This window comes from Cynocephalus volans, chromosome 4 (genome assembly GCF_027409185.1).
Source record: "Cynocephalus volans isolate mCynVol1 chromosome 4, mCynVol1.pri, whole genome shotgun sequence".
Taxonomy (NCBI): Eukaryota; Metazoa; Chordata; class Mammalia; order Dermoptera; family Cynocephalidae; genus Cynocephalus; species Cynocephalus volans.
In genome coordinates, this window is record NC_084463.1 from 119796454 (window position 1) to 119821318 (window position 24865).

Consider the following 24865-nt stretch of genomic DNA (forward strand, 5'->3'; position numbering starts at 1 on the left):
TTAATATGGTTATAGCAAAGGGCATTGTATTCCTAAGACCTCTGAAAGTTTTATAGCATATCCCATTGGTCGGTCATCCTCACTGCTTCGTTAAGCTGGAAATAAAAGTTAAGTTTTGATTGAACCGACTATTCTTAGAAATGTCTATTGCTGACATAATTCTTTGGCTGGCACAGTGGGGAAAGGAAAAGAATTTGTAGCACAATCCCTGCTGATAATGTTGATGGATTCTTTTTTAGAGAGAAAAACACACCCATGCAGACTCATAAAATAGGGTAAAACAGAACAATCCAAAGCTTTATGTGAAATCATGTAAAAACTGAGTATAATCAGATAGCGAGTATTATACACAGTTACAAAAAGGAAAGATTGGTGCTGGCTGAAGTTATTGGTGGAGTTTCCACAAAGGTGGCAGGATGGGAGCTGAGCCTTGGAGGACTGTTAGTACGGAACAATCTTTTCCAGTTTCATCTCACTCTTCAGAGAGGCAGCCTTTTCGAGTATTGTGAGTAATAAAGTCATAGTCTTTGAGGATAGGTGTGGTTTGTAAACAAGTGAGGTTTCATTTTATTTTTGATGAACTAAATGGTACCTCTGAAAAATACTGTGCATTACTAAAATGGACAGAATTTTAATAAGAAAGCTAGTTTTAGCTAAGGTAAACATGCCCTATTTCCATTAAAGCTCTTTATATACCATTATTAAATATTCCCCGTCTGAGGCAAGGAGACCTGTGTTCGTGTTGTTCTTCTGCAGCCATAATTCTTTGAGGAAAGAGAGTCCTGTCATGCACAAATGCTTCCCATCTGATCAAAAGCCTGGTTGGACTATTTTGGGCTTTTGGCTTTAGAGAGAATTGTTCCAGATGAGCCCGGGGAGTAATTAGCTCATGCCTGGAAGGTGACACTGGCTTGTCTGAATATGCCAAGTTGGAAAGCCGAGGCCCAGAGCCTTGCTTTGGAACTGACCCGACTTTGCTCCCTTATTTTTAGCTCTAAGCATGTAACTCAAATGCTGATGTGACTACCTTTTGAAAATAGACGAGGGAGAGAAGTTGGCAAGAACACATGTGGCTGACAATAAGCAGTCTCCTCTTTGTCTCCATCTAGGATTCGAACAGAGACATGAATTTTCAACCTTTGATTCTGTTCCTTTTGTTCCAGCGAGTCCCACCACCGTCACCCAGATGAGCTTGTCCAACCCGACCATGCTGAGGACCCATAGCCTCTCCAATGCCGATGGGCAGTATGATCCGTACACTGACAGCCGCTTCCGGAATAGCTCCATGTCCCTGGATGAGAAGAGCAGAACCATGAGCCGTTCAGGTTCATTCCGGGATGGGTTTGAAGAAGGTAGGTAAGGCAGGAGACTCATCGTCTCCCAGGTTCCTCACGTGGCTAGTGGTCCTCTTGGCCAAGTTCACTTTGTTGACCTGAGAGCCCACCTGAAAGTGCCTCAAATTCTCCTACCTACTCTAAGGTTGAGGGTTTAGGAACTCTGAACAGTAAGGTCTGACCCTTAATTAACCTTTGAGGACTCTAGGGCAGAGGCTGCTGAAAAAACGCTGGTGAGCCTTGGAGCTGACTGAGTTCGGCTCCAGGCTTCGCTGTCCTGGATTTGGGCCACCGCGTCTTGGCGTGTGCCTCCATCTGGAGGTTCAGCCTCTGGCTCACCCTCCTGGCAACATGTGTTAGTGGAGAATTCATTTTCCTGTGTTCACACACCTGTGTAGCACTGGGAGGCTGGCCAGCCATGCCTCTCTGCTCCACTCCAGAATTTTCTATCTCTTCTCTCAAGCACCAGATTTTTAAATATATTGCATTCAGTTGTGCCCTTTTTACTTCTTGGTCAGAAGCACAGGAGAAAAATTCTGTGGGCAACTTTGATCAGCCACCTTCACAACTTATTTCATTCCTATTTCTGTTTGTTCCTTCACCTGAAGTGTGAGTTAGGGGAACAAGCAGTCAAGATCCTGTGGAAGGACATCACCCCTGGCCCCCAAAGATGGGGCTAATAGGACATTAGAGGCAGGACCCACTGACTGATGCTTAGAACATGGAGTTAGGCTAGCAGAGTTTGAATTCCAGCTCCACTGCTTCTTAGGTAGATGGTCTTGGGCAAGTTGCTTCATCTCTCTGCCTCTGGTTTTTCACCAGTACAGCGGGAATTATGAGAATTAAGTGAGATAATCCATATACATGTTAACACAGTAATGTTATTACATGTCATAGCCTATAGGCACAGCTTCAGCATCGGCATCCTCTAGCTGGGGACTCTTGAAGCACATGGAGCCCAGGCTGAGGGCCATATCTCTAGTTGTGACTTTTTTTTGCCGGTGTCAAAACAGAATGTGTGTGTGTGGGGCGAGGTGAGTCATAGGTGCTTTCCTCTGGTCCCACTCCCTATAAGACTGGGGAAATATGCCCAGCATCCTCCTGGTAAGAAAGGACAAACTTGTGTGATTGTTTAGGAAATTCCAAGTGAAAAGGGAGAGAAATACAAGATATAGTCTTCTGCTTTTTCCTTTTATTCTCTTTAACAAACGTTTTCATGAAGAATTCAGTTGCAGAGCAGTTGCCCCCTGGTTAATCTTCTTTGTGACTTAATACTCTCCCCTCTGATTTATGTATCATTTGCATCTGGTGAACAGATGCAAGTCTATAAATCCATATGTGGTAACTTGCTGGGACAGAAGATTAAGGAGAGGAGGAGCCTGAGTAAAGGTGTTTTGCTAGATTGAAGAGCTAGGAATCAATGCTGTTACGCTCAGAGCTGTAGTAGTGGAGGATATACTGACCCTAAGGTGAAGGAGGCAGCAGTTTGTCTTGAACTTGTTTCTAGTCAAGCACAGCCATGGAGCCTTTCCCACCCTCCCTGTGATGACTTGCATATGGAGTTAGCCCTGTGCTGTATTCATTTTCTCTGTCATGTGTGTACCTGAGTGAACCACGTTCAGTTCTGAAACTTGTCCAGACAAGCACATGTTGCCTCATGAAGGTCCAGGACCATTACAGTATCATCATCAGATAGCTCTTATTTATTCCATCTGTAACCAAGCTGTCAGGCAGCACAACTGTGGAATAGCTGGCATGTCAAAATGACATTGATAAAAAGTGCTTGCCCACAAGCAGTGTCTAGACTTTTGTAAACCCAATGATTCATGGTGACATGGAATTGAAGCCCAGAAGTAAAAATCGAACTTCAGGGGAAGGAGGAGGGACTGCTGTCTATATACTGTGAACACGTAACCTTTTCATCTTTTGGGAAATTTGGCATCAGATTGATTTTATTTCTTCCAAGACCATTACGTTACAAAATAAAATAGGACCTCTGTAATTAGGTGTGTTTAATCTCTATGGGTGAAGACTTCTTTTTTTTTTTTTTTTCTTTTAAATTTATAAACTCCCATTGTTGTAGGAACAGTTGGGGAAAAATTCACATCTCATGTTTGGACCAAATAGAACAGCCTTATAATAGTCAATTAGGTGTATCATATGCCATAAAGCAGGACAGAAATTTAGGAAGAATTAGCACGAGTGTTTGTGTGAGGTTTTTGTGCAATTTAATTAGCACTTTCCCTTTTGTTTTTTTTTTTTGTTTGTTTTTTTTAAATATTTTTTTTGTTGATGTTGTTGTTTTTTTTTTTTTTTTTTTTTTTTTGTGACCGGCACTCAGCCAGTGAGTGCACTGGTCAGTCTTATATAGGATCCGAACCCGCGGCGGGAGCGTCGCCGCGCTGCCGGCGCAGCACTCTACCAAGTGCGCCACGGGCTCGGCCCAGCACTTTCCCTTTTGAAGGAAGTGGGTATCATAAATATGTAGATTAGGTACAGGCATGGCCCAGATGCAACCTTTCAAAGTTATTTCAGGTAAATTAATTTCCATCAGATGCATTATGCAATCTTAAAGTCAGCTTTAATAGCATACATTTAGGGGAATGCTTGAGGCATTTTTAAAATGGATGTCTTTGGAGAAAAAAATTCCTGTGACTTCACCAATCATCACTAAGATCTAGTATAGTCTAAAACACAGAAACCCCCGCCCTATCAGTTTATATGGAATCTCAGAGCAGAGTAGCTTATTAATAAGGAAATCTTGTGTTGCAGCTCACTGGTTTGTCTAACCCCTGAGTTCCAGTAGTGTTTCAAATCCTGGCACCTCCACTGTTAGAAATGTGACTTAGGGGAAGGCACTTGACCCTGCTCACTCAACCTGTTTCCTATTCTCTAAAATGTGGAAAATAATTGCACCTGCTTCAGAGGATTAACGTGAAGAGTGGGTGAGATAAATCCTAAAAGCATTTAGCAAATAACTTTGAAAGGGCCTTATTGTAAGTACTCAATCAGTGGTAGCTATTGTTATAATTGTCATGTCATATCCTTCTCCTCCAGGGCCTTTGTCATCCCCATTTTTTTTGATGGTGAAATTGAAGTAGTGACTTGAAGATTTTATGCACCAGAACTAGGTCCTAGCCCTCTATTTCTCCTCAGTCCTACCTTGACATTTGGCTTAGCTGAGCTTTTTTGACCTGAGGCAAGCTGTGATCCATTGTCAGTGTGTTCTCTGTTCCGCTGTGCTTCCTTTGCTGGTTGAGAGGAGGGCAGTCTGTTAGCCGTCAGGACTGCATCTCATGCTCCCTGGTTCCTTCCGTAGTTCCCATCTGTGGAATGAGAACTAGAGCATGATGCCTAGACTCACATTCTCTCTGCTCCTGACTAGCTGTGTGTATTTGGACACATGACTCAACCACTGTGGGCCTTAATTTACTCATTTATTAATTATGGGTAGTAACTCCTGCTAATCTAGGATTATTACCTGCAATTTCTCTATGATGATGAGGATTACTCCAAACAATAGTACAAATGAGAAAGTACTTTAACTAGTGTGAAAGTATATATGTATGTATGTATGTACATGAGAAGCCCAAGTGTGCCATCAGAGGCACTCTAAAAAACACTAAAAGGCTGTTTAAAAACAAACAAACAAAAAAGCCAGAAACCTGTAAACCAGGTCATTCAAGGGCAGAGGAGTCTCCACGCTTCTGGTCAGCAGATTGTGTTCTTGAATTGCTGCGTGACCTTAAGCAAGTCATTTAACCTCTTCTTCAGTGGCAGAGATGGCCTAGATATTCTCTGTGGTTCCTTGTAGCTGTAAAATTTTGGAGGTACAGGGAGGAAAATCACATGGCATACTTTAGCTGTTTTGGCTCTGTAAGTCTCATAAGCATTTTGTTGTTCAAAAGTATCCACTCAACATAACCCAGTCTCTGACTTGGCTCAATTCACTTGAAAGAGGGCCAACTGCAATGGTTCAGGCAAGTCACATTCAGTTTGGGGTTGACTCTGGAAATCAAGGAATCTTTTTCTTTGGACCACAGCCTCACTGTTGCTATTTAACAAATGAGAGGAGTTAATTATAGAGAAAAATAATTACCTTCACCTTAAGCCTGCCAGATGTGCTCTTCTCTGCCTGTGGCCCCAAGCTTGCACTGAGTTATTGCTGAAACTGCATTTGTAAGTTTATGTGTATGAGATGTAGAAATATAAGAAAAACCCTTCCATTTCCAGCAGTCAAAGGCCATGCAGCAGCCCTATACAGGCCCCTGGAGTGGGCCTCTGGCAGGGCAGTCATGCAGGTATGATTGGAGAGTGGTTTCATGCTACCCACATCTCTTCACCAAGGTGGCCTCCAGTATAATCTCTCCACTACTGTCTGTGTCATGGAGCTGAAGTGACTTATTCCTTTGGAACATTAGGCCAGTAGGTTAGAGTATTGGAGGTCTCTGTTTATTTGTGGATATATGAACACTGAAAGCATTATTAGCTATTAACACCTTAAACTGACTTTATGGGGCATGAGTCAGATTAGTCATGGAGGGAGAAAGGATGGAGGAAAAGTTCTAGAACTCAGGACATTGCTGAGGAGGGTAGATGTCTGCAGTGGTGTAGGGACAGCCCCAGAGCAGTAGGCACCTGCTAAGAGAGAAGAGTGCTAGAATGGCAAGCCAAAGGCTGTGTGGGTTCAGAGGAAGGAGGAAGCCCCTCCAGGGGGCAATTAGGGAAATGAGGAAAGGCTATCTGGAGAAGATGCCGTTTGAGTTGATCCTGATCTGGCTAGGCACACTAACAAGGAGAACTGCATGGGCGGACTCAAAGTACTATCCTAGAGCATGCTAGGGAGAGAAGGGCAGGATTCAGAGAGTGACAGTAACATACAAAGGAAGGGTGGGAGGTCAGGTAATGTTTACTGGAAAGACAATGGAGAGGGGTACCCAAGTGTTAGGTTGAGCTGTTCATTAGGTATCTTCTTGGTGGATAGCTTCTGCCAACCCCTAATCCACGTTGAGTTCACTTCTTGGGTGGTAGGTGAATGCCACTGAGTACCCGTGGAGAGTTACTCCTGAGCCTCCCTCTTTTGCGCAGTGTGGGAGTAGAGGCATTTCACCCGTGGTCAGGAAAGCTGTGTCCAGTTAAAAGGCCTGTGAAGTTTTAACACAGGAATATATCTCTCTTTCAAACAAGTTGTCTAGAGATTACCAAGAAAATTAAGAACCTGGTTTCCAGAAAGAGAAGGCAGCCAGGATACCCAGTCTTGGAAAAGACCATGCTTTAAAATTAGAACAAATGATAAAATGTGTCCTCTGGCTGGAAGCAGGAAGAGATGCTAAGGGTATTGGAGTATGATTCTAAGTCAGAAAGTACAAGTCCAAAACAGAAAAGAGCACACTGCTTGCTCATCACTTTGTAGACTTGTTAGAAATCAAATAAAGAATCTATATATCAGTGGATATGTTTTCTTAAACAGTGTTCTGCTAGTGGTCATTTAGAATAAGCTTACTGTGGCCAACAGCCTCTTCGGTTCAAAATAATCAGTTCATCTATTTGCATATATAAGTGACAGATGCTAGCAGTGTATAAAATATATATGGAACACAATCTTAACCCTGAAGGAATACATTAGAAAAAAGAGTGGAATAAAGTTATGCTGGAACGGTATCCGATTGCCTCTGGGTGGTGGAATTATGAGTCACTGCAGGTTATGACAGTGAATATACTTCCTAACACTTCTCTGTACTTGAGAATTTTTATTCAGTAAACATATTATTTTGATAGTCAAGGAAAAAAGTACGTAGGTCATAGAAAAATGTGATAATAGAAAAGTGACTTCCTTAGCAAATTATTCCTTATTTGGTGCTGACCTATCCCCCTACCAGGAAAGGTTGGGTCAAGGTGAGATTAAGTCATTCCGAGCCTGGTAGTGTCCTGTAATTGCTGATTTCCTCCTTCCCTCCCCCTTTTTTGATTCCATACCAGCCAGCTGTGGAATTCACCTTTTCTTTTCTTTTCTTTTTTTATTTTAATAGTTCACGGATCCTCACTCTCACTGGTTTCCAGCACGTCGTCAATTTATTCTACAGTGAGTATAAATCAATGCTATGTGGCTATGATCATTAACTGGAGTTTTCTTTATCAAATGTGTCAAGAATAAAATATAGTCATTTCTCCTAGAGAGAGCACTTCCATTACAAGGGACTCAATTAGGGAACAAGATTTGAAATACACAATCAGCTATTAATTATAATATACCAACTAATAAATCAGGAACTGGCTGCTTTGTTAAAGTGATATTGTGGTTTGGGTGGTATCTAGTTAGAATGTGTGAGAAGCCTTGGCTACCTCCTGGTCGACTTGGAAAAGGTCTTGAACAACTTATTAATCTTCTGTCTGCCTCAGTTTCTTTATCTGTAATGTAGAAAGAATAGCAGTCTCTATTTTATAGAATTGTAATGAGGATCAAGCGTTACAAAGATTACATTTCACTACAGTATAAACACCTTGAGAGCAAGGACTTTTTTGTTTTTTTCATAGTGCTAGAAAATTGTCCAGCACATAGTAGGTGTTCAAAAAATAGGATCGAAAAATAAAAAATGCATGTAAAGCAATGAATAGAATACAGACAACTCAGAGTAAGCACTGCTAAATGCTATCTATCATCGAGAGGTTTATTAAACAAAAGCCAAATGTAATCAAATACATTTGGATTTTCAGTACTACTGGATTTGTTCAGTCGCACTTACTTTTTATAGCTATGTATATTATTTATTTTAAAAATGTTAATTTTGGAATTTCTACAGAAAAAAAATCACTTTAATTGTAGATTAGAAATTCTTTAGCCCTGAATTCCAGGAAAAATGAATGTTTTAATAATTCGGGTTTTGACGAGGCCAGGTTTCTGTGCTGTATAGCAGGGTAAACTGTGTATAGCCCCTTGAAAGTAAGAAGCCAGCTCAGAATTAAGTTAAAGAAACCAGGGCTTGATTGCTCTTTCTCAGGCTTGTAGTGAGCCACAGACTTCAGTGATTGCTGCCATGGTCTGCTTTGAGAGACCTAGAAACTCTTGCTTCTGTTCTTACTCACTTCACCCCCATAGCTTCAAAATTCCCCTTTCCTCAGCTAATCATCTCATCTGAAATTTCATCACCAGGTCCTGGTTTTTATTTCTTTAAAAAATTTTTTTCTGTGGCTTTCCTTTTAAAGACTTTATATGGGGTACTGTTGGGGAGGGTTCTACTTATCTACTAAGAAAGCATAAAAATGGCCTTTCAGCTATCAGCCAGTGGATAAAGTAAGTACTTTCTTCTAGAAATAAAGTCTGGTATATGGGTATCAAGGATGGTACTTTCAAACCTAAATTTACTTCTTCAACAGTATTTACTGGCACCATGTATATGACAGGCTCTGGATTAAGCCCCAAGAATAGGGGTTAGGGGAGAAAGCAGCCTGCTACTGAACGAGGAAGCCAGAGGCAGCAGAGGACACCCAGGGACTTGGGACTCTAATTTCCCAGGGTTGGTACAGAGCAGCCACAGCAGACGTTTTAGTGCCCCAGGCCCATATTTTCCCAGTGGCATTCCCAGGGGTTTCTGCCAACACAGAGAGGGGTGGGCCCTTCTCAGAAAAGCGAAAATGGAAGGGAAAGAGCATGAGCTTTTCCACCTGTGGGTATTCAGATCTAGGAAACAGTCACATGCAATTCCTGGGGCACCCCCTTCATGCCAACCACTGGAGTGCCTATAGTGAAGGCATCTCTTCCAGTAGCTGCTGTTCTGGGTATGTGGACATGAAGATGGTATTTTCATGAAATTTAAATTGTCCGTCCTTAGTTGATGTAAGTTCAACAAATTATCAAAGATCTAATAATAATAATTTTTAATTTCATGTTCATCTGGATAGCAGGAGACCCAAAGTCTAATCTTATTTTTTCTCACTTTGTTACCAGACAAATCACCCTGTTTTTCAGGGTGTGTCTCAGTTTTGCCCTCAGGGTCAGGAAGCTGAACAAGCTGGTGGTCTGAGGTCCCCACAATCTCTGACATTCCATGAGTCATGAAGTCAAAGCTTCCCATTTACTGTCCTTATATGTGCTTCTCTGAAAATACAGGTTACTTTTTGCAGACTTTTAAAAAATAGCCTAACATCTGAATGTTTTCATGCTAGAATAATAGCCTATTAATTCCAAGAAAAACTGCAAGTCTGGCTAGACTCTGCTACCATCTAGCACTGATGTGTTGTCTCTTATCTATTATGAGCTTTTTGGTGATGACAAATTTTTGTTTTTGTTTTTGGTTTTGGTTTTTTTTGTTGTTGGCTGATACAGAGATCTGAACCCTTGACCTTGGTTATCAGCACCATGCTCTAATTAACTGATGTTATGATAAAATTCTGAAGCAGATTCTCAGGAACCTTTGTAAATGTTAAGGTTAACAAGTATTTGTTGTCTAAAAAGAGATCTTTGGGGTCTCTTATGTTGCCACAGACCCAGACGAAGGAGTCTACTTAGTAGGTGAACGTTTTAAAGACTCTCATTCTATACCAGTAGGTTCTTTCCTTGAAATCTCTGTAATTCTTGGATTTTTAAGAATGCTCGTTCTGCCTGAAATGTGTCTGTGATGTTAATTACAAATGAAAGAGAAGGCAACCTGATGCTAAATAATTGCCAAGAGGAAGTCATGGCCAGCCCTTAGAGTAGAGAAAATCTAAGAGGCCACATCTGGCATCAGGTTTGCTTTCCTGGTTGATTGGGAGCAGCAGTTGAGCTCTCCAGGGAAATGTTGGGTGGATGGAGGCCTGCAACTTCACATAGGGTTCCCAGATGTACAGAAGAGCAGCAACAGCTGGGGGCAAGATACAAAGCACATGATTTCCCCAGGCTGCTTTTGAGAATGGGGGCCCAACCCAGAGACAGGTGGGCACAATGACAGACAGTGGCAGAGGCATGGGGAAGCACTATTAAGGCCTGTTGACAGAAGTATTTAGAAGACTCGTCCTGTATGGGTGGTTCAGCCTCATGTTAGTGTTAACTAGCTGTGACAGTCTCACCATAAACTTCTCTCCTTTGGATCAGACTCAGAAGTCAGGGACCTTCTTTCTGGAAAGTCTCCATGAGAATATAGCTATGGTCAAAGAGCAGGAGGGTGTATTGGGTAAGATCATAGGCTCTGGAGCCAAACTACCTTGGATCCAATCCCAGCTCTACCATGTGACCATGGACTTAACGTCTCTGTGCCTCAATTTCTTCATATGCAAAACAGAAGGCGATGGTATTAGTACCTATTCAAAGGGTTGTTATAAGGATTAAATGAATAATGAATGTAAAGTGCTTGGAATAGTCTCTGGCACATGGAAAGCATTCAATAAATGCTAGTTACTGTAACCAGAATATGAGCAAAATGAGGTCAGTACTCTGGTGTTCACAGCTGTATCCTGCATTCTTAAAACAGTGTTTGGCATGTAAGTAGAAAATCAATAAATATTTGATAGGTGGTGGTAGTGGGGATGGATGGATGGACAGAGGCATGGACAGACAGACAGGGGTGGAAGAATATTATCTGGGAGGGAAGAGTGAGCCCTGAGGACATCTTCCAGCCTTCTCCTGAAAGCATTTCTTAGATAAGGAGATTGTTCATCTGTGTGACTTTAGGCAAGACACTTAACCTCTCTGAACCTCAGAAGGAATACAGACCAACCTACTTTATGGAGTTACTGTAAGGATTAAATGATTTGGCCCCCTGTACTCAAAAATTAGTTGCTGCTGTTAGGAACCAGCCTGGAGGAAAGGGGCTCTTGGACAGGATCAGGAGGGAGGACAGTGGGGAGCAGGGGTGAAGAGTGATCAGACAGGATACAGCTGCCCACCTGCTCCAGCTGATGCGCATGGGGTCTGCAGGGACTAATAAATCAGACCCCTTTGTATTCTAAACCAATAGAGTAGTCACCAGAGACAGATGCTGATCTTTAAAAATAATGGGTTTATCACTAATAAAATTGGATTAGGACACTCAGTGGGGACCAAAAGACAGAATAGGGTCCTTACTGATGTCCACTCACCTACACCCAAGTCACTCCACCACCCCTGGGGATATTGTGGTGGTGGGTGGAGAGAAGGGCAGGAACACTTCCAACATTTCCAGGAAAGGCAGTGGGTTCTTCTTTATGGGTCCCCATAGGAACCAGAGTAGGGAAAGAAAGGTTCATCCTGCAGCAGGTTCTCCCACCCCATGTAGGAGGAGATAGTCTTGTAGCTTCTGACTGTCAGGTACCTATGTCACCATGGACAGCTAGCACAGAAGTCTCTGTCAGTAAGGGCCATGGGATTCACCCTTACTCCCCAGGGTCATGGGTAACTGGGGGATTCGAGGTGGGGTAGCAGCAGGATGAAGGCCACATCTATCCTCACAGCCTGTGGAGCTACTAGGCTGGCTGATAGGGGATCCCAGCCCCCCTCACCTTGAGAATTTCCTTCCCTGCTGCTTTCTGCTCCTGCTGTGCCCTAGGGAGGTGAGAGGGAGGGATTAAATGGGGCAGAATTAACTTGGAAGCAGTCCTCCTTCCTGCCTGGATAGAATTGCCAAATAAAATACAGAAGACCCAATTAAATTTGAAATTCAGATTAAACAAATAATTATTTAGTATAAGTATATCCCCAGCATTGCACAGGACATACTTAGACTAAAAAAACTATTCAAATTTAATTGATAGTCTGGTATTTCTGTTTGCTAAGTATGGCTTGTGCCATTCTCACCACATACCTTCTCCTGAGCACCTTACCCCGTCACCATCAACACAGTGGCTAGCATGGCTCCTCACAACCAGAGCAGCCAGAGTGGTGTCCTAATTCCTCTTAATTTCTTAAAATAATATGCTATTTGTATTTGGCCTTTCTGATGGGTTCATTTAATTGGAAAAGTTTATCTAGAGAAATATACCGAAAAGAAACTAATAAATCTTCCAGACTGCTATAAATATCCAAATATCATGTTCCCCATAGGCTGGACTACACTATTCTTTGTTCCTCAACTGGTCTAATTTCCCTTTTGTTTTCTTTGCAGCCAGAAGAAAAATGCCAGTCAGAGGTAAGGAACAGTTTGCTGGTTGGATTTCTTCACTATTATCAATTATTTTAACCAGCTCAACCTGGAAATGGGCTCACAAAGCAAGTAACTCTGTCCCTTGTCTTCTTTAGATTCGCAAACTGCGGCGGGAACTAGATGCCTCCCAGGAGAAGGTGTCAGCTTTGACCACTCAGCTGACAGCAAATGTAAGTACAGGCACAGGGTGGTAGGCACTGGGACAGGAGGCCACCATTCCTGCCTTCTGAGCATTGCCTTAGTACCTCCTGTGTCCGAACACTATAGAAGTGACACACTGTAATAAAAACGACACAAGCCCTAGCGTCATGGGTGTGAATGTCAGTTCTGACACTTATTGGCTCCATGAATTTGGGCAAGTTCTTTAACCTCTGAGCCTGTGTTTGTTCATTTGTACAATGGGGGTGATAACACTTACCTCTTAGAGCTGTTGCTTGTGATACATTAAGTGCTCATTGAAACGTTAATTTCCTGTAGCTTCCCCTTTCTGAAAATTTTGATCTTAAGGGAAAAACAAAAAAGAAAGAAAGGGGGAAGAAAAAAAAAAGAAATTTGGGACTCCATAATAAATAGCCAGCTGCTCTGTGATTATAATATACACGATTCCATGCTCAGGAGACACTGCCAACCAGCATTCAATTCAACAACTGTTTGAGTGCCAGCTATGCCCCAGGCACTGTGGGTTCAACAGCAAAGCAAGCATAGTCACTGTCGTCTTAGCATTCATCTCTGGTACAGTGGAGATAAGACAAACATTTGCTGTGACATGATAGAGATAAAGGGAGGAGGTTGTGGGAATAGATAGGAGGAACACCCAAATCAGTCTCCGTGGGAGGGGGGATTGGGAAGGACTTCATGGAGGAGGTGACATTTGATGGGTGCTGTGTAGGGGAGGATGCATGAGGAGGACAGTATTCTAACCAAAGGGAATAATAGCTTGTGTAAAGGCCAAGGTGAAAGATCTTGGTGCACTTGGAACTATAAGTAGCTAGATGTCATTAGAGTCTATGGGCTTGGATGTAGGGGAAAGGCAGGGGTGGGGAGGAAAAGAAAATGGGAAGGAAAAAGGCATCAGAGGAAGGCAAGGGTCCGAACACATTGTCTGAGCTGTTAGGCTAAGAGTTTGAACTTCTTCCTGAAGTTAGAGCCCATCAGTGAGTTTTAAACAAGCAGCGAGGTGGTCTCGTTTACTCTTTAGGAAGCTTCCTGACTGGTATGGAGAGAAGATTAGAGGAGTCAGAGTAGAGGCAGGGGTCTCCTACCCCATCAGCCCAGTCTATAAAGGAGCCCTGCTGCAGACCTGTGGCCTGGTGAGGGCTGAAGCGCCAGAGGCAGAGCCTGAGGTATTGGAAGGTGTCAAAATGCCCAGTTCACAGCCCAGCCTGAGACCACACATAAATGTGTTCAAACCTGTCAGAAAGCAACCTGCGTGACCCTGGTGCTGTTAAAATGGAGAGCAACTTCAAAAGGTTGTCTTCCTTTGATTAGGAAACTGAGTCAATACTCCAAATTAATCATTTACCTGGAGTTTTTGCACTGGTAATTCCCAGCTTGCACCTGAGTCTACTCAAGAAAACCATTTCTTTTTAAAATCTGCCCATGAAATACCCAGCACAGTGCTTGACCTTAGTTACCATCTCAGTAAATGGCAGCTGCCCCCCATATTATTCAGTCTCCTAAGTTCTCTGATATTTCTGGAAATCTTTGATTTATTTCAAGACCCTAACATACTAGGCCACTGTGTGTTTTGTAATCCTTTATTTTCATCACCTCTTTTACCATCCGTAATGCTATCAAAAGAACATTAGAAATTGACATGAGTGAGAACTGAATTCTGAGGCTTAGATCCTATTCAGAAACACAGCTGAGGTATTCTGAAGTTAGATTCTTCATCTGGATAAGCAGATGGGTGCATTTGAACCCAGAACATACTCTATACCCAGTGAGCCAGGGTCTTCTGGGCATAATCAAACATGTGAGATTTGACAGCAACCCCCTCCCAAGTGATTCTGAGCTACTCTCCTAGTTAAGAATTACAGCCATCAATTGCTGCTCTTTACTGATCAACAAATGGTAAACAATTTACTTATCAGTGAACTTGAGTTAATTCCTCCAGTGACCTTGTGTTACTACAAGGAGCCTTACACTGGGCCATTTGGAACTTTACTGTCTGTTCCAGAAGAGTCAGAGTGAGATCCCTTATATTATTTTATACGTGTGTTTTGCTCCTCATAATAGCCTTGAATCCAATATTGTTTTAAAGTAAATATTTAGTCTTACCACACACGTCAGTGCTAACGTGTTTTATTGTCTGCCATCTTTCTCATAGACCAAGCTGTGTTTGTTTTTCTAGGACAGACTACTCAAAGCCACCTTCCTCGGGTGTTTTTATACCCCTCATGTTTGTTTTCCCTGGGAATGTGAGAACGGCGCTCGATGAGAGGGCTGTTGTGTGGCTCAGAACCAGGCTTGGGTCGGCCTCTCCAGTCTGTATGTTCATAGTTGCGCTCATGACACAAAGGCAGCCCTTCCACTTGCCAGCAGAATGAGTTCCTTGGGTTCTGCAGGATAAATGCTGTTTCTTTTTGAGCTTGCAGAAACGCTTTCTCAGTAGCAGTCTTCATGGGGTCAGGTTTTTGTTTTTGTTTTTAATGAAATAGAAAATATGCATGCCCACAACTGGAATCACGGGTGGCAATCAAATGCAGAATTGGAACAAATGGAAATGCAATCATTTAAATGTAACTTTGTCATTCCTTTGCAATGCAAGGATAGCAGACGTTCTTTTAGAAATCCATGTCCTGGCCTGGTCCTTCATCCACTGTGTGACTGTTTTGAATTGATTGGCTTTGGTTTTGCCACATTCTCCAGGGCAAACTAAGCATATCTCTATTTTAAAATGCAGAGGCATTTTCTGTATTTTTAATAGAGGGAGTGCAATCAGAAAGAAACTAGCTATTCCACTTAACATTTCTATTGCAGGTGGTCCTGCTCCTGCCAACAGCTGAATCTAGAGATGTCTTAGCCTTGACCATCCCTGCTTGATGAAGTCTAGTAACTGAAGCCTCTGATTCAATCCTCAGATCTCTCCTTAGATTGAAATGTCACTGACCTTCCTCACAGCCAGAGCAAAGCTTTCTCCCCTCCTGTCCCCTCCCTCTTTTGTTATCCGGCTTTTATTCTTCACTGTGTGTACCAGTCATCTTTTCTTCTAGAATATTACAGCATGGTCAAGTTTTACTTCTTCCAAGACTCTCCCCAAGTATCCCCTCCTTCTCATCCTTCCTGTAGCCTCTGTGTATCTACTCCCCCTCCCTACACCTGTGTTCTCAGGTAATACATCTCCTCTCATAGTTTCTTTTGTTACTTTCTCATTCCCAAACCTCTTTCTTCCCCCCACAGTGCCCATTTATTCCTGTGTTTTGCAATTCCTCCACAGTTCGTAGACCATTTTCACCTACCTTGTTTCATTTAATGCTCAAAATAACCCTGGGAGGAAAATAAATATTGTTCCCATTTCATAGATAAAGAAACTGAGGTCATTAGGAGTAGATGACTTGCTCAGCATTATGGATAATCAGAAGGAACTAGGATGAGAGCTGAAGACCTGACTCTTTTTTTTTTTTTTTTGTCTTTTTCGTGACCGGCACTCAGCCAGTGAGTGCACCGGCCATTCCTATATAGGATCTGAACCAGCGGCGGTGGGGGTGGGAGCGTCGCCGCGCTCCCAGCGCTGCACTCTCCCAAGTGTGCCATGGGCTCGGCCCAAGACCTGACTCTTAAATCCTATTCCCTTCCCCATGCCACATTGCCTCCTTCATCTAAGTGCTTTTCTTTTAATTCTTTAATTGCTCACCCAACACACATTTATCACGTGGCTGCTTTGAACCAGCAGTGGGGACACAGGAGTGAGCAAGCTAGACATGGTCAGCCCTCATCAAGTGCACAGTCTAGTGGTCCATGTCATCTGCTGCCCAGTTGCTCTAACTGTAGGACATGCTGCTGTTCCATTTATACAAGTAGAGTTGAGAGGTTAGAGGATCCTAGCTAACTAACAGATTCTTAATTTGATTGCTGAAAATTCCTTAGCATGACTGTTTGAAAAGCGTCCATTCTTTATTCCTGATTTTGATGACATTACCAGGATCCTCATTCAACCAACCAACATTTCACCTACTGCTCTGTGTCCCAGGCAGATGGCTTCGTGTTGGGATACAAAGTTACCTCTTGCCCTTGAAGAGAGTTGCAGAGAATGGGGCAAGCAGGAAAACACATTTCTCAATTCTAAGATACACTTTTTTTTTTCACATTTTAACATCTCTGAAAATTGGACACCTGTTTTCATTAAAATTGGCAGCATGTAAAAAAAATTCTTATATATATAAAATTCTTTAATATATAAAATAAAGTCACATCTGATGTCATGTGCTAACAAGTGCTTGGGAGCCTGTGGATACATCATAACTCCTTGGGGGAACTGGAGGTTTCTCCAAGGAGGTAGCAGATGGCTTTTTCATGGCTTTTTGTTACAGTATTATAACAAGCAAAATGTGCCAGCCACTTTGTCCATTCATTTTACAAACATGCTTAATATGAGCCTCTACTATGATTTTGGCGCTTGGTGAACAGAAGATAATCCTGTACTGTAGTAGAGGACAGAGACATCAATCAGCAATCACAAGACTACATGTATTTTTAACTATGATATCACAAAGCACATGTCAGAAGTACAGGTGCTTGTGAGAAGGAATATGAAGAAACCAACCCAGGCTGGGAATGTCATGAAGACCTGAGCTGAGAGCTCTTGAGATAGACATGTAAAAGTTAGTTAAGCAGGGAGCAGGGAGTGGGTGGGGAAAGAGCATTCCAGGCAGAGGAGGAAGGATGAACAGTGTCCTTAAGGTGGGAAGGAACACAGGGTTTGAACAAGTGAAAGGAGTACCTGGATCTCAAAGAATGGTGGGGAGTGGGATTCAATAGGATGCTGAAGAAGCAGGCAGGGACTAGATCAAGTGGCCCCAATGAGGATTTCCGTCTTTAAGACTCAGCAGCACCTAGGTACTCTTGCCTTGCAAGGTATGATAACCGAGGCCGTGTCTACCCCTCCAGGCTCACCTCGTGGCAGCCTTTGAACAAAGTCTTGGGAACATGACAATCAGGCTCCAGAGTTTGACCATGACAGCTGAGCAGAAGGTAAATCAGAAAGCATGCTTTTTTCTCCCTGCTTGAGGTTAACAACAAACATAAAAATACTGTTCTCTTTCATTTCAGATCATTGTATAGATTTTAATGTACTTCTTGAACCATTAAAATTTAATTAAAAAGAGTAGGTCTGTTGAGTGAAAATGTGACTTAGATTGAATGATGGTAACGGCATCAGTGACGGATCTCGTAGTCATGTTCCACTCCTTTTATGAGTGCATTTATGCCTGTTGAAAATTGATCCAACTTAATATATGAGATAGGTTTTGTTGAACTCCTTCATTCTCTACCCTCCCCTGTTGAAGCTAAGTTGTACTGCTGTCCAACTCTTTACAGAATGATTTTAGGATGACCAATGCTTCTTTCTGTTCAGGATTCAGAACTGAATGAGTTAAGAAAAACCATTGAGCTGTTAAAGAAACAGAACGCAGCTGCCCAGGCTGCCATTAATGGAGTAATTAACACACCGGAGCTCAACTGCAAAGGTAACATAGGAGAAACAGCCTTTAGACAAACGACCAGCCTGCCTTTAGGAACCCTCCCCTGACAATGTATGATGCAACTTCCCGGCTAGATGGTGGGTGGCTGTGTAATCCAGCTCATGTCAGTCCAGCAGATCCCAAAGGCAAACGCTCGTAATCTCGTTACTTCTGGCCTCTATGAAGACAGCTACTGTAGTTCATCCTCTTCTCTGATGTATCTCAGGAATGGAAGAAAATATACTTCTATTGGCAGAGTGTCAGGGTGTTTTATAGCCCTTAACTTCACTAACACTTTGATATTTACATGCTTCTATGGGATAAGCTGAAATGGGTTCATCTCCTATTTGTCCAGGAAAACATTTCTGAGTGAATAGCTTCGTCCTTGTGTGTCTTAGCTGGGGTTTAAAAAATATGTGGGTGTGCAGGTGAGTTATGTCCTGCAATAACAATATTAACAGTAATAATAATATGAATAATAGAAGTAATATTGATAGCCAGCATTTAGGGAACACTTCCTGTGTTCTAAGCACTGTGCTAAGTGTTTTAATTCTTTAGCTATCTTTAGTTTTCTTCCATGACAACCGTATGACTGTGACACTGGTCCTTTCCTCAGGGTACTGATGAGAACACTGAGTTTCAGAGATGAGAGTCAGTTTCTAAGGTTAGAGAGTAGTAAGAAACAGAAGTGGGACTAGAATCTGAGTTGGTCTGACTCTAAAACCAGTGCTCTTAAAGACTAGACTTACAGGTGTAGTTCCATCTTCATGAGGAAACCTGTCTGCAAACTTGATTTTGTATAGCACTGTTATTTTCAGTATCATTGTTCTTTCGCATATTGGGCCTTCTAATGATAGAGTTGAAATAAGAAGGATTATTAGCAAGAGCTGGCCAGATAGAGTTGAGGGAAAAGAGCTGCCATGCAAGGGCCCTGAGGTGAGTGGGGCCTTCCAGGGACTGGAAGAAAGCCGATGCGGCAAAAGCCCAGACAGCAGGGGAGAGAACGGGCTAACAACAAAGATGACTTTTGCCCTGTTCAAAAACACATTCTTGTGCCTATCTGAAGCTTAAGAGAGCTGGTGTTGGGGAAATTCTCCCTAAACTTCCTTTGACTTCCCTTTTGTAAAGTGGGGAGTGATAGGCCTCGTTTAATTGACCAAAGAGGACATCACACCCACCTACTCAAGGATTTAAAACCAGCATTGAGGAAAAAAATTGCTGTCTAAATGGAAAATACCTAGTAGGTCCTTGGGTGTGTGGGTTTCGGTTTAAAGGCCATTCTCTCGGACAAAGGATTGGGATCAAGTCAGCAGCTGCTGATCCGACCCTGCCTTGGTCTCCAGGCAATGGCACCACCCAGTCTGCAGACCTCCGCATCCGCAGGCAGCACTCCTCCGACAGTGTGTCCAGCATCAACAGTGCCACTAGCCACTCCAGTGTGGGCAGCAACATAGAGAGTGACTCCAAGAAAAAGAAGAGGAAGAACTGGGTGAGTGTACAGCCAAAGACTCCTGGGGACCGCCTGACACAGAGTGTCCCTCCAGATAAAGCCCAGGCTAGCTCTTAACCTCAGAACACAGACCTTTGAGGGTAGATTCAAGGAAACAGTTTGGGGTTTTTAGTAAAATCAGTGTTGTGCTCAGCAAAACACTAAAGTTAATAGAATCTCCACCACTTTGTAGTTTTTCTCTTCCATGAGACTTTATGTGAAGTACTTGTCTTTCATTTCATATATGTGTCATTTCTTCCTCATTATATTGTGGCCACAAAATTTCAGGTACTAGAACAAAGTTACTCTTAAGTGGTTTCTTCTTAGTTCATTCCAAAGTATTTTTTAAGCACATATCACTAGTTATTCCATCATTAATTATAATCTTTATCTTTTTATTTATACAATTGCCTTGGATAGCATAAAACCAACCTTCTCTTCAAAAATTTTCTGACCGTGTTCTGTAAATAAAAGTTTCATAATCTCAGTGTTAGGAGTTAGCGAGTGGCTCTAAACTGGGGACTGTACTGGGCAAATTTAATAGAATCAGTCTCCACTGTGGTGTTTCTCCATGTTTCCATGATTCCAATGAGCTGCTTGAGTTTTTGTACAGTGGTGTCTTGAACAGTTTTGCCCGCTGTCCTGGGGAAGTTCCACCACCCTCTCCCCGCCCAGTTTTTAGTTCTGCCATTGAGGCTGCGGAGCTCTGACTGGTATCTGATGCTCCTTGTCTTCAGTGCAGAAATGTCCCACGTTGATCTGAAGTTGGCCGGTGTTCAAAGGGCCTCCTTTGTCAGTGCTGATGCCATTGTGTTTTCATAGTAGCTTCAGTGTCCTCATTCCATACACTTTTCATTCATTTTGTGTCATCTTGGATGGGTGGCGAGGTCTAGCGATAGAAGAGGTAGGGATTTCATAATTTTGATTATTGATGACTTGCACTGGAGAAGGCTGAAAGGCTAATTCCGTGTGACCCTTTCGTCATTCTGATTAAATTTTTTCTTTAACTTACTGATGGATTTTGGTCGACTCATTTGCTGTGACTAAGCAGATAGGATTAACTCATGTTGCCATCTTTACTGTGCGATTCATAAATATGGTCTGATCAAAGTGATGAGAGGGAATTATTTTCCATGTCAAATAATGGTTATCCATTTTCTTCAGTTCAAGAAATAAAACTTGTTTATGTTTTCTTGAAGACAACTTTTGCTTATCAGTGAAATCAGGGAGGATGGAGATAATTGGCATCCTCAGTTAATCCAAAAGCTTAATTTTGTCTAATCTTTGTAATCTCCTCTTATACCTAGCATTTATTTTAGCAGAGGTAGAGGCAAGGATTTAGGTTGTTGGCTTGTGCGCCAGATCCTTCTGTTTCTGTGCCTACTCTCTGGAGATATGATCAGAAGGAGCAAATGGGATCTAGATTCACCCACCAGCTGGACACACAGTTTGTCATGGATGAAACACATTGTTGTAGAAAAATCTCATCAATTTCCAGAATGGCCCGTTTTCTGAATTCTCAATGGCTAGCCCCTAAAATATGTTTTCAAAAGGAGAAAAGACTTAAAAAAAAGAAAATTACTTTTTTTTTTTTTTTTTTTAAAGATGACCGGTAAGGGGATCTTAACCCTTGACTTGGTGTTATCAGCACCACGCTCTCCCAATTTGAGCTAACTGGCCATCCCTATATAGGGATCCGAACCCGTGGCCTTGGTGTTATCAGCACCACACTCTCCCAAGTGAGCCATGGGCTGGCCCCGAAAATTACTTTTTAAAAGACCTTTTCCTAAGATGAAACATTATTTTTGGCCTAGAAAAGTACACGGTGCTCATGGCTTTCAGAGAAGACATTGTATTTAATTCTTTATGTTCTCATTAGAATTTTCAGGTCCATCTCATCATTTGGGGAAATTGTGATATCCCAGTCCCTTTTCCCCAATATGGCTAATAAATTTCTTTAAAAACCTACCCATTTTTTGAGTGGCAAGTGAGATGGCTCATTTCCTGCTTATCAGATTATCTTTTTGTATAGAAGAGCAGCAAGAACTCCCAAGTAGATACATCAAAGATCCATACAGCCATGTGAGACCAATGTAACAGCAAGGCATTGCTCAGAAAAGAAGACATGTCCCTCCCCTCCCAATTAATGTATAGAGAGATGGCTGAAAGAAGCAAGAAAAGGTTAGGATGCTCTGGAGGGTGGGGACAGCCATTTCAACCAGACAGAGAGAAGCTGGAAGAACTTGGATGGTAAGGGACTCCCCAACCTGCTAGTCCTTTCCTTTTATGATGAAGGAAGATGCCCCCAATGTTTTGAAGGATTTGTGTTCCTACTGGCAACCTCCTCTGTGTGTGGTGTTTATTATGAGCCATGTTGTGTCTGAAAAGTCCAAAGCTTTTCCTGTCACTGGCTTTCTCTGTTAAAAATTGTCTTTTTTCCTTCCCCTTCCCCATTTTTGCTTGCGTTTTCTCTGGCAGGTCAATGAGGTAAGCAAGACCACAACTTTAATCTCAGATACCAAGCTAACCCATCCATTGATATGACTAACCCCATCCGCATCCGTCACCATGTCTGAGCACCCCGCTTTGTTGCTGTGCCACCTCGTCTTCCTGACACCCATCTGCTGAGCCAGGCTCTGTCTTGCTGTTGGCATCTAGTCTTGAACCAAGAGTAGGCATGGAATGTTATCCACAGGTCCAGTCCTTTGAGCTGTCAGCACCAGATAACTCTTTTTCTCTTAATGCACTGATTCAAGAGAGCTGTTGGGAAACTTTTTCCACTGGGGGGTGAAAACGTGGGAGAATTAATCGCTCTTTTGTGTGCATGTCTTTGTTAGCCAAGGCCTAAGCATTTTTGCAGCCCCTGCAGGGTTGACGGTCTGTATATTCAGTTACGCAGCTCCTTCAAGCAAGCTTTCGGGAAGAAGAGGTCCCCCAAGTCGGCGTCCTCTCATTCAGACATTGAGGAGATGACGGACTCTTCTTTGCCTTCATCGCCAAAGTTGCCACACAATGGGTCCACGGGCTCCACTCCACTGCTGAGGAATTCTCACTCCAATTCTCTGTAAGTCTGTCTTTGGGAGTCACCCTGGTCAGGTGACATCTCTGGCTTCTTAAGAACTCTCCAGTAGCAATGGCTTGGGGTCCTCTTATGGTGCATCTGCTCCTTGGGACCCTTTATGTTTTGATTTAATAGGACTGTTCATGTTCTTTCAGTGATTTAGGACTGGGAAGGCTGAAAGGGAAAGGAAACTTAGATTTCAGTTCTGGTGGTGACAGTGTCCATAATTAGGTGGCTGGCCTTAAGCAAGTTGCTTAATCTCTCTGTTTCCATTTCTTTATATGTCCATTTGGATAATGGTTATTATCTACTTATCCTGTCCTAAGGATTGAACAAGATAAATGGATATAAAAGAGCCAGAACCATTTTGCTGTGATAGAGGAGATGGTGTTATGAGTGTTGGCAATTTGTGCCAAAATTCTGGTTCATCTGGCGTGACAAGACTTAGGTTGTACTTTTCTTCTTTGATCAAAATTTGGTTTTGACTCATAGAACATAGAAATTAGAAGTTTTAAAAAATGGAAAGATTCATTGACGATTCTCTTACCAAAGGATTCTGTATTTTGTCAACTGACTCATCACCATGAACTCCCCTAGTGAATTTACTTTGAGTCAATTTGTACAGATCTCTTCAGGAACACAGCTGGCTGTGCTCAATGAGACTTGCATTTACTCACTTAGCATTATCTAGGTGCTGTTTCCCTTGGCTGCTAGTTTCATAGAGGAGAAGAGTCCTACGCTGTTGCCCAACCAGTCTCCCACAATTTCCACTGAGCGTTGGCTATTCATTCCTCCATTGGGGCATAGGGAGACAGTCCTGTGCCCCATCTGAAAACACAGGCCCAGGCTCTGGAGGCAAGAGCAGGTCAGGAATGTCTTGGGATGGGTGTGTAGGACCCAAGTGTCAGCTCAGAAAGTGTCCCCACCAGCCTCCTGCAGCGTGAGAAAGGCTGCTCTGCCCAGTAGAGGCAATTTGAGCCCATGGTCTGCCAGGCCTAAAATTAAAGAAGGGGAACTGAAGCATAGGTAGTCTTAAGGACAGTCATCAGGGAGATGAGACAGTGCCTGAGAGAAGAGGGGAGCTGGGGCTGGAGTCAGAATAGCTACTGAGTTAGCATTAGAACGAGAAGACTGGTTGTGTTAACCTCAGTTTACTCATTGGTAAAAATGGGGTTAATTATATCTAGTTCACTGGATTCTTGGGATGGCCAAGTTAGGTACTGTGTATTAAGGGCCTATTTCTTCCTGTTCCTTCCTCCTTCATTGTCAGGAGGCTGCATCTGCAGAGCCCACCCTAAGTCCACTTCCCAGCCAGCCCACTGAAGATGGCAGCCTGCACAAGTCCCAAGGCCCTGCCCAAGTGGCTCACCCAATGGGTGCAGGTGAGAAGACCAGCCTATCCAGAGGCCAGGTCTTTATAGACACCAATTGCCTGGAAAAGAGGACATGGAGTGTGGTTTTTAAGCAACCCCACCCACTAGTGAAACATGGCCTTGTTATGTTAGGGCCTCCATTCCACTTGGATTTTTAGCTCTTCTTTTCTTGGGGAGCAGCCCAGTAGGAAGGTGGCCACAGGGATGTGGACTTGCGTCATGGAGGAGGATTAAACCTGAGCAGGAGAAGGAAGAGGAGCACTGAAGAGCTGGGCTTCAGCGTGTCTGTGCACTGCCCGGCCCAGTGCCATGCATTGTCTTGGGTGAAGGAGCAGATGAAGGGCTGAGTGCATGTGTCCTATTTGATCCACAGGGTGCTTAAGAAGGAAATGATGGACAGGTCTTAGGCATGCCATCATCCCAAAGCAGCCAACTCAGTTGTTCGCTGATCAGAAGACAAATGAACTCATCATCTATGCCTTATTTATTGATTTAACTAGAAGAACTAGAGGTCTTCTTCTTTAATTCTAGGCCTGGCAGACCATGGTCTCAGCCCTACTGGTTTGGGCAGCCTTTCTCACACTGCAGGAGGCCAGTGGTGCCACTTTCTGAGCTGACACCTGGGTCCCCACCCACCATCCCAAGCCATTCCTGACCAGCTCTTGCCTCCAGAGCTTGGGCCTGTGTGAGCAGAGCACTAGTCTGGGTGTGCCAAAGAGACTAAAGAGGATGACAGCCAGATTCCCACCCCTGGGGACACTGGGAACTGCTGGGGACATAACACAGTATGGTTCACTGCACTCCTGAGCCTCTGCTTTGTGGCAGGCACTATTC

At 43.0% G+C, this 24865-nt stretch overlaps 1 protein-coding gene across 3 annotated transcripts in view; it reads left to right on the plus strand.

Moving 5' to 3' along the window:
• Positions 1 to 24865, plus strand: part of NAV2 (neuron navigator 2) — a 288936-nt gene that overhangs the window by 223654 nt on the left and 40417 nt on the right. For all 3 annotated transcript variants that reach the window (XM_063095507.1, XM_063095508.1, XM_063095509.1), the window contains exons 20-27: positions 1164 to 1352; positions 7364 to 7416; positions 12389 to 12412; positions 12523 to 12597; positions 17537 to 17620; positions 18003 to 18114; positions 19452 to 19597; positions 22489 to 22661. In XM_063095507.1, the coding sequence (XP_062951577.1) occupies positions 1164 to 1352; positions 7364 to 7416; positions 12389 to 12412; positions 12523 to 12597; positions 17537 to 17620; positions 18003 to 18114; positions 19452 to 19597; positions 22489 to 22661 (856 nt within the window). The remainder of the gene's footprint in view (positions 1 to 1163; positions 1353 to 7363; positions 7417 to 12388; positions 12413 to 12522; positions 12598 to 17536; positions 17621 to 18002; positions 18115 to 19451; positions 19598 to 22488; positions 22662 to 24865) is intronic.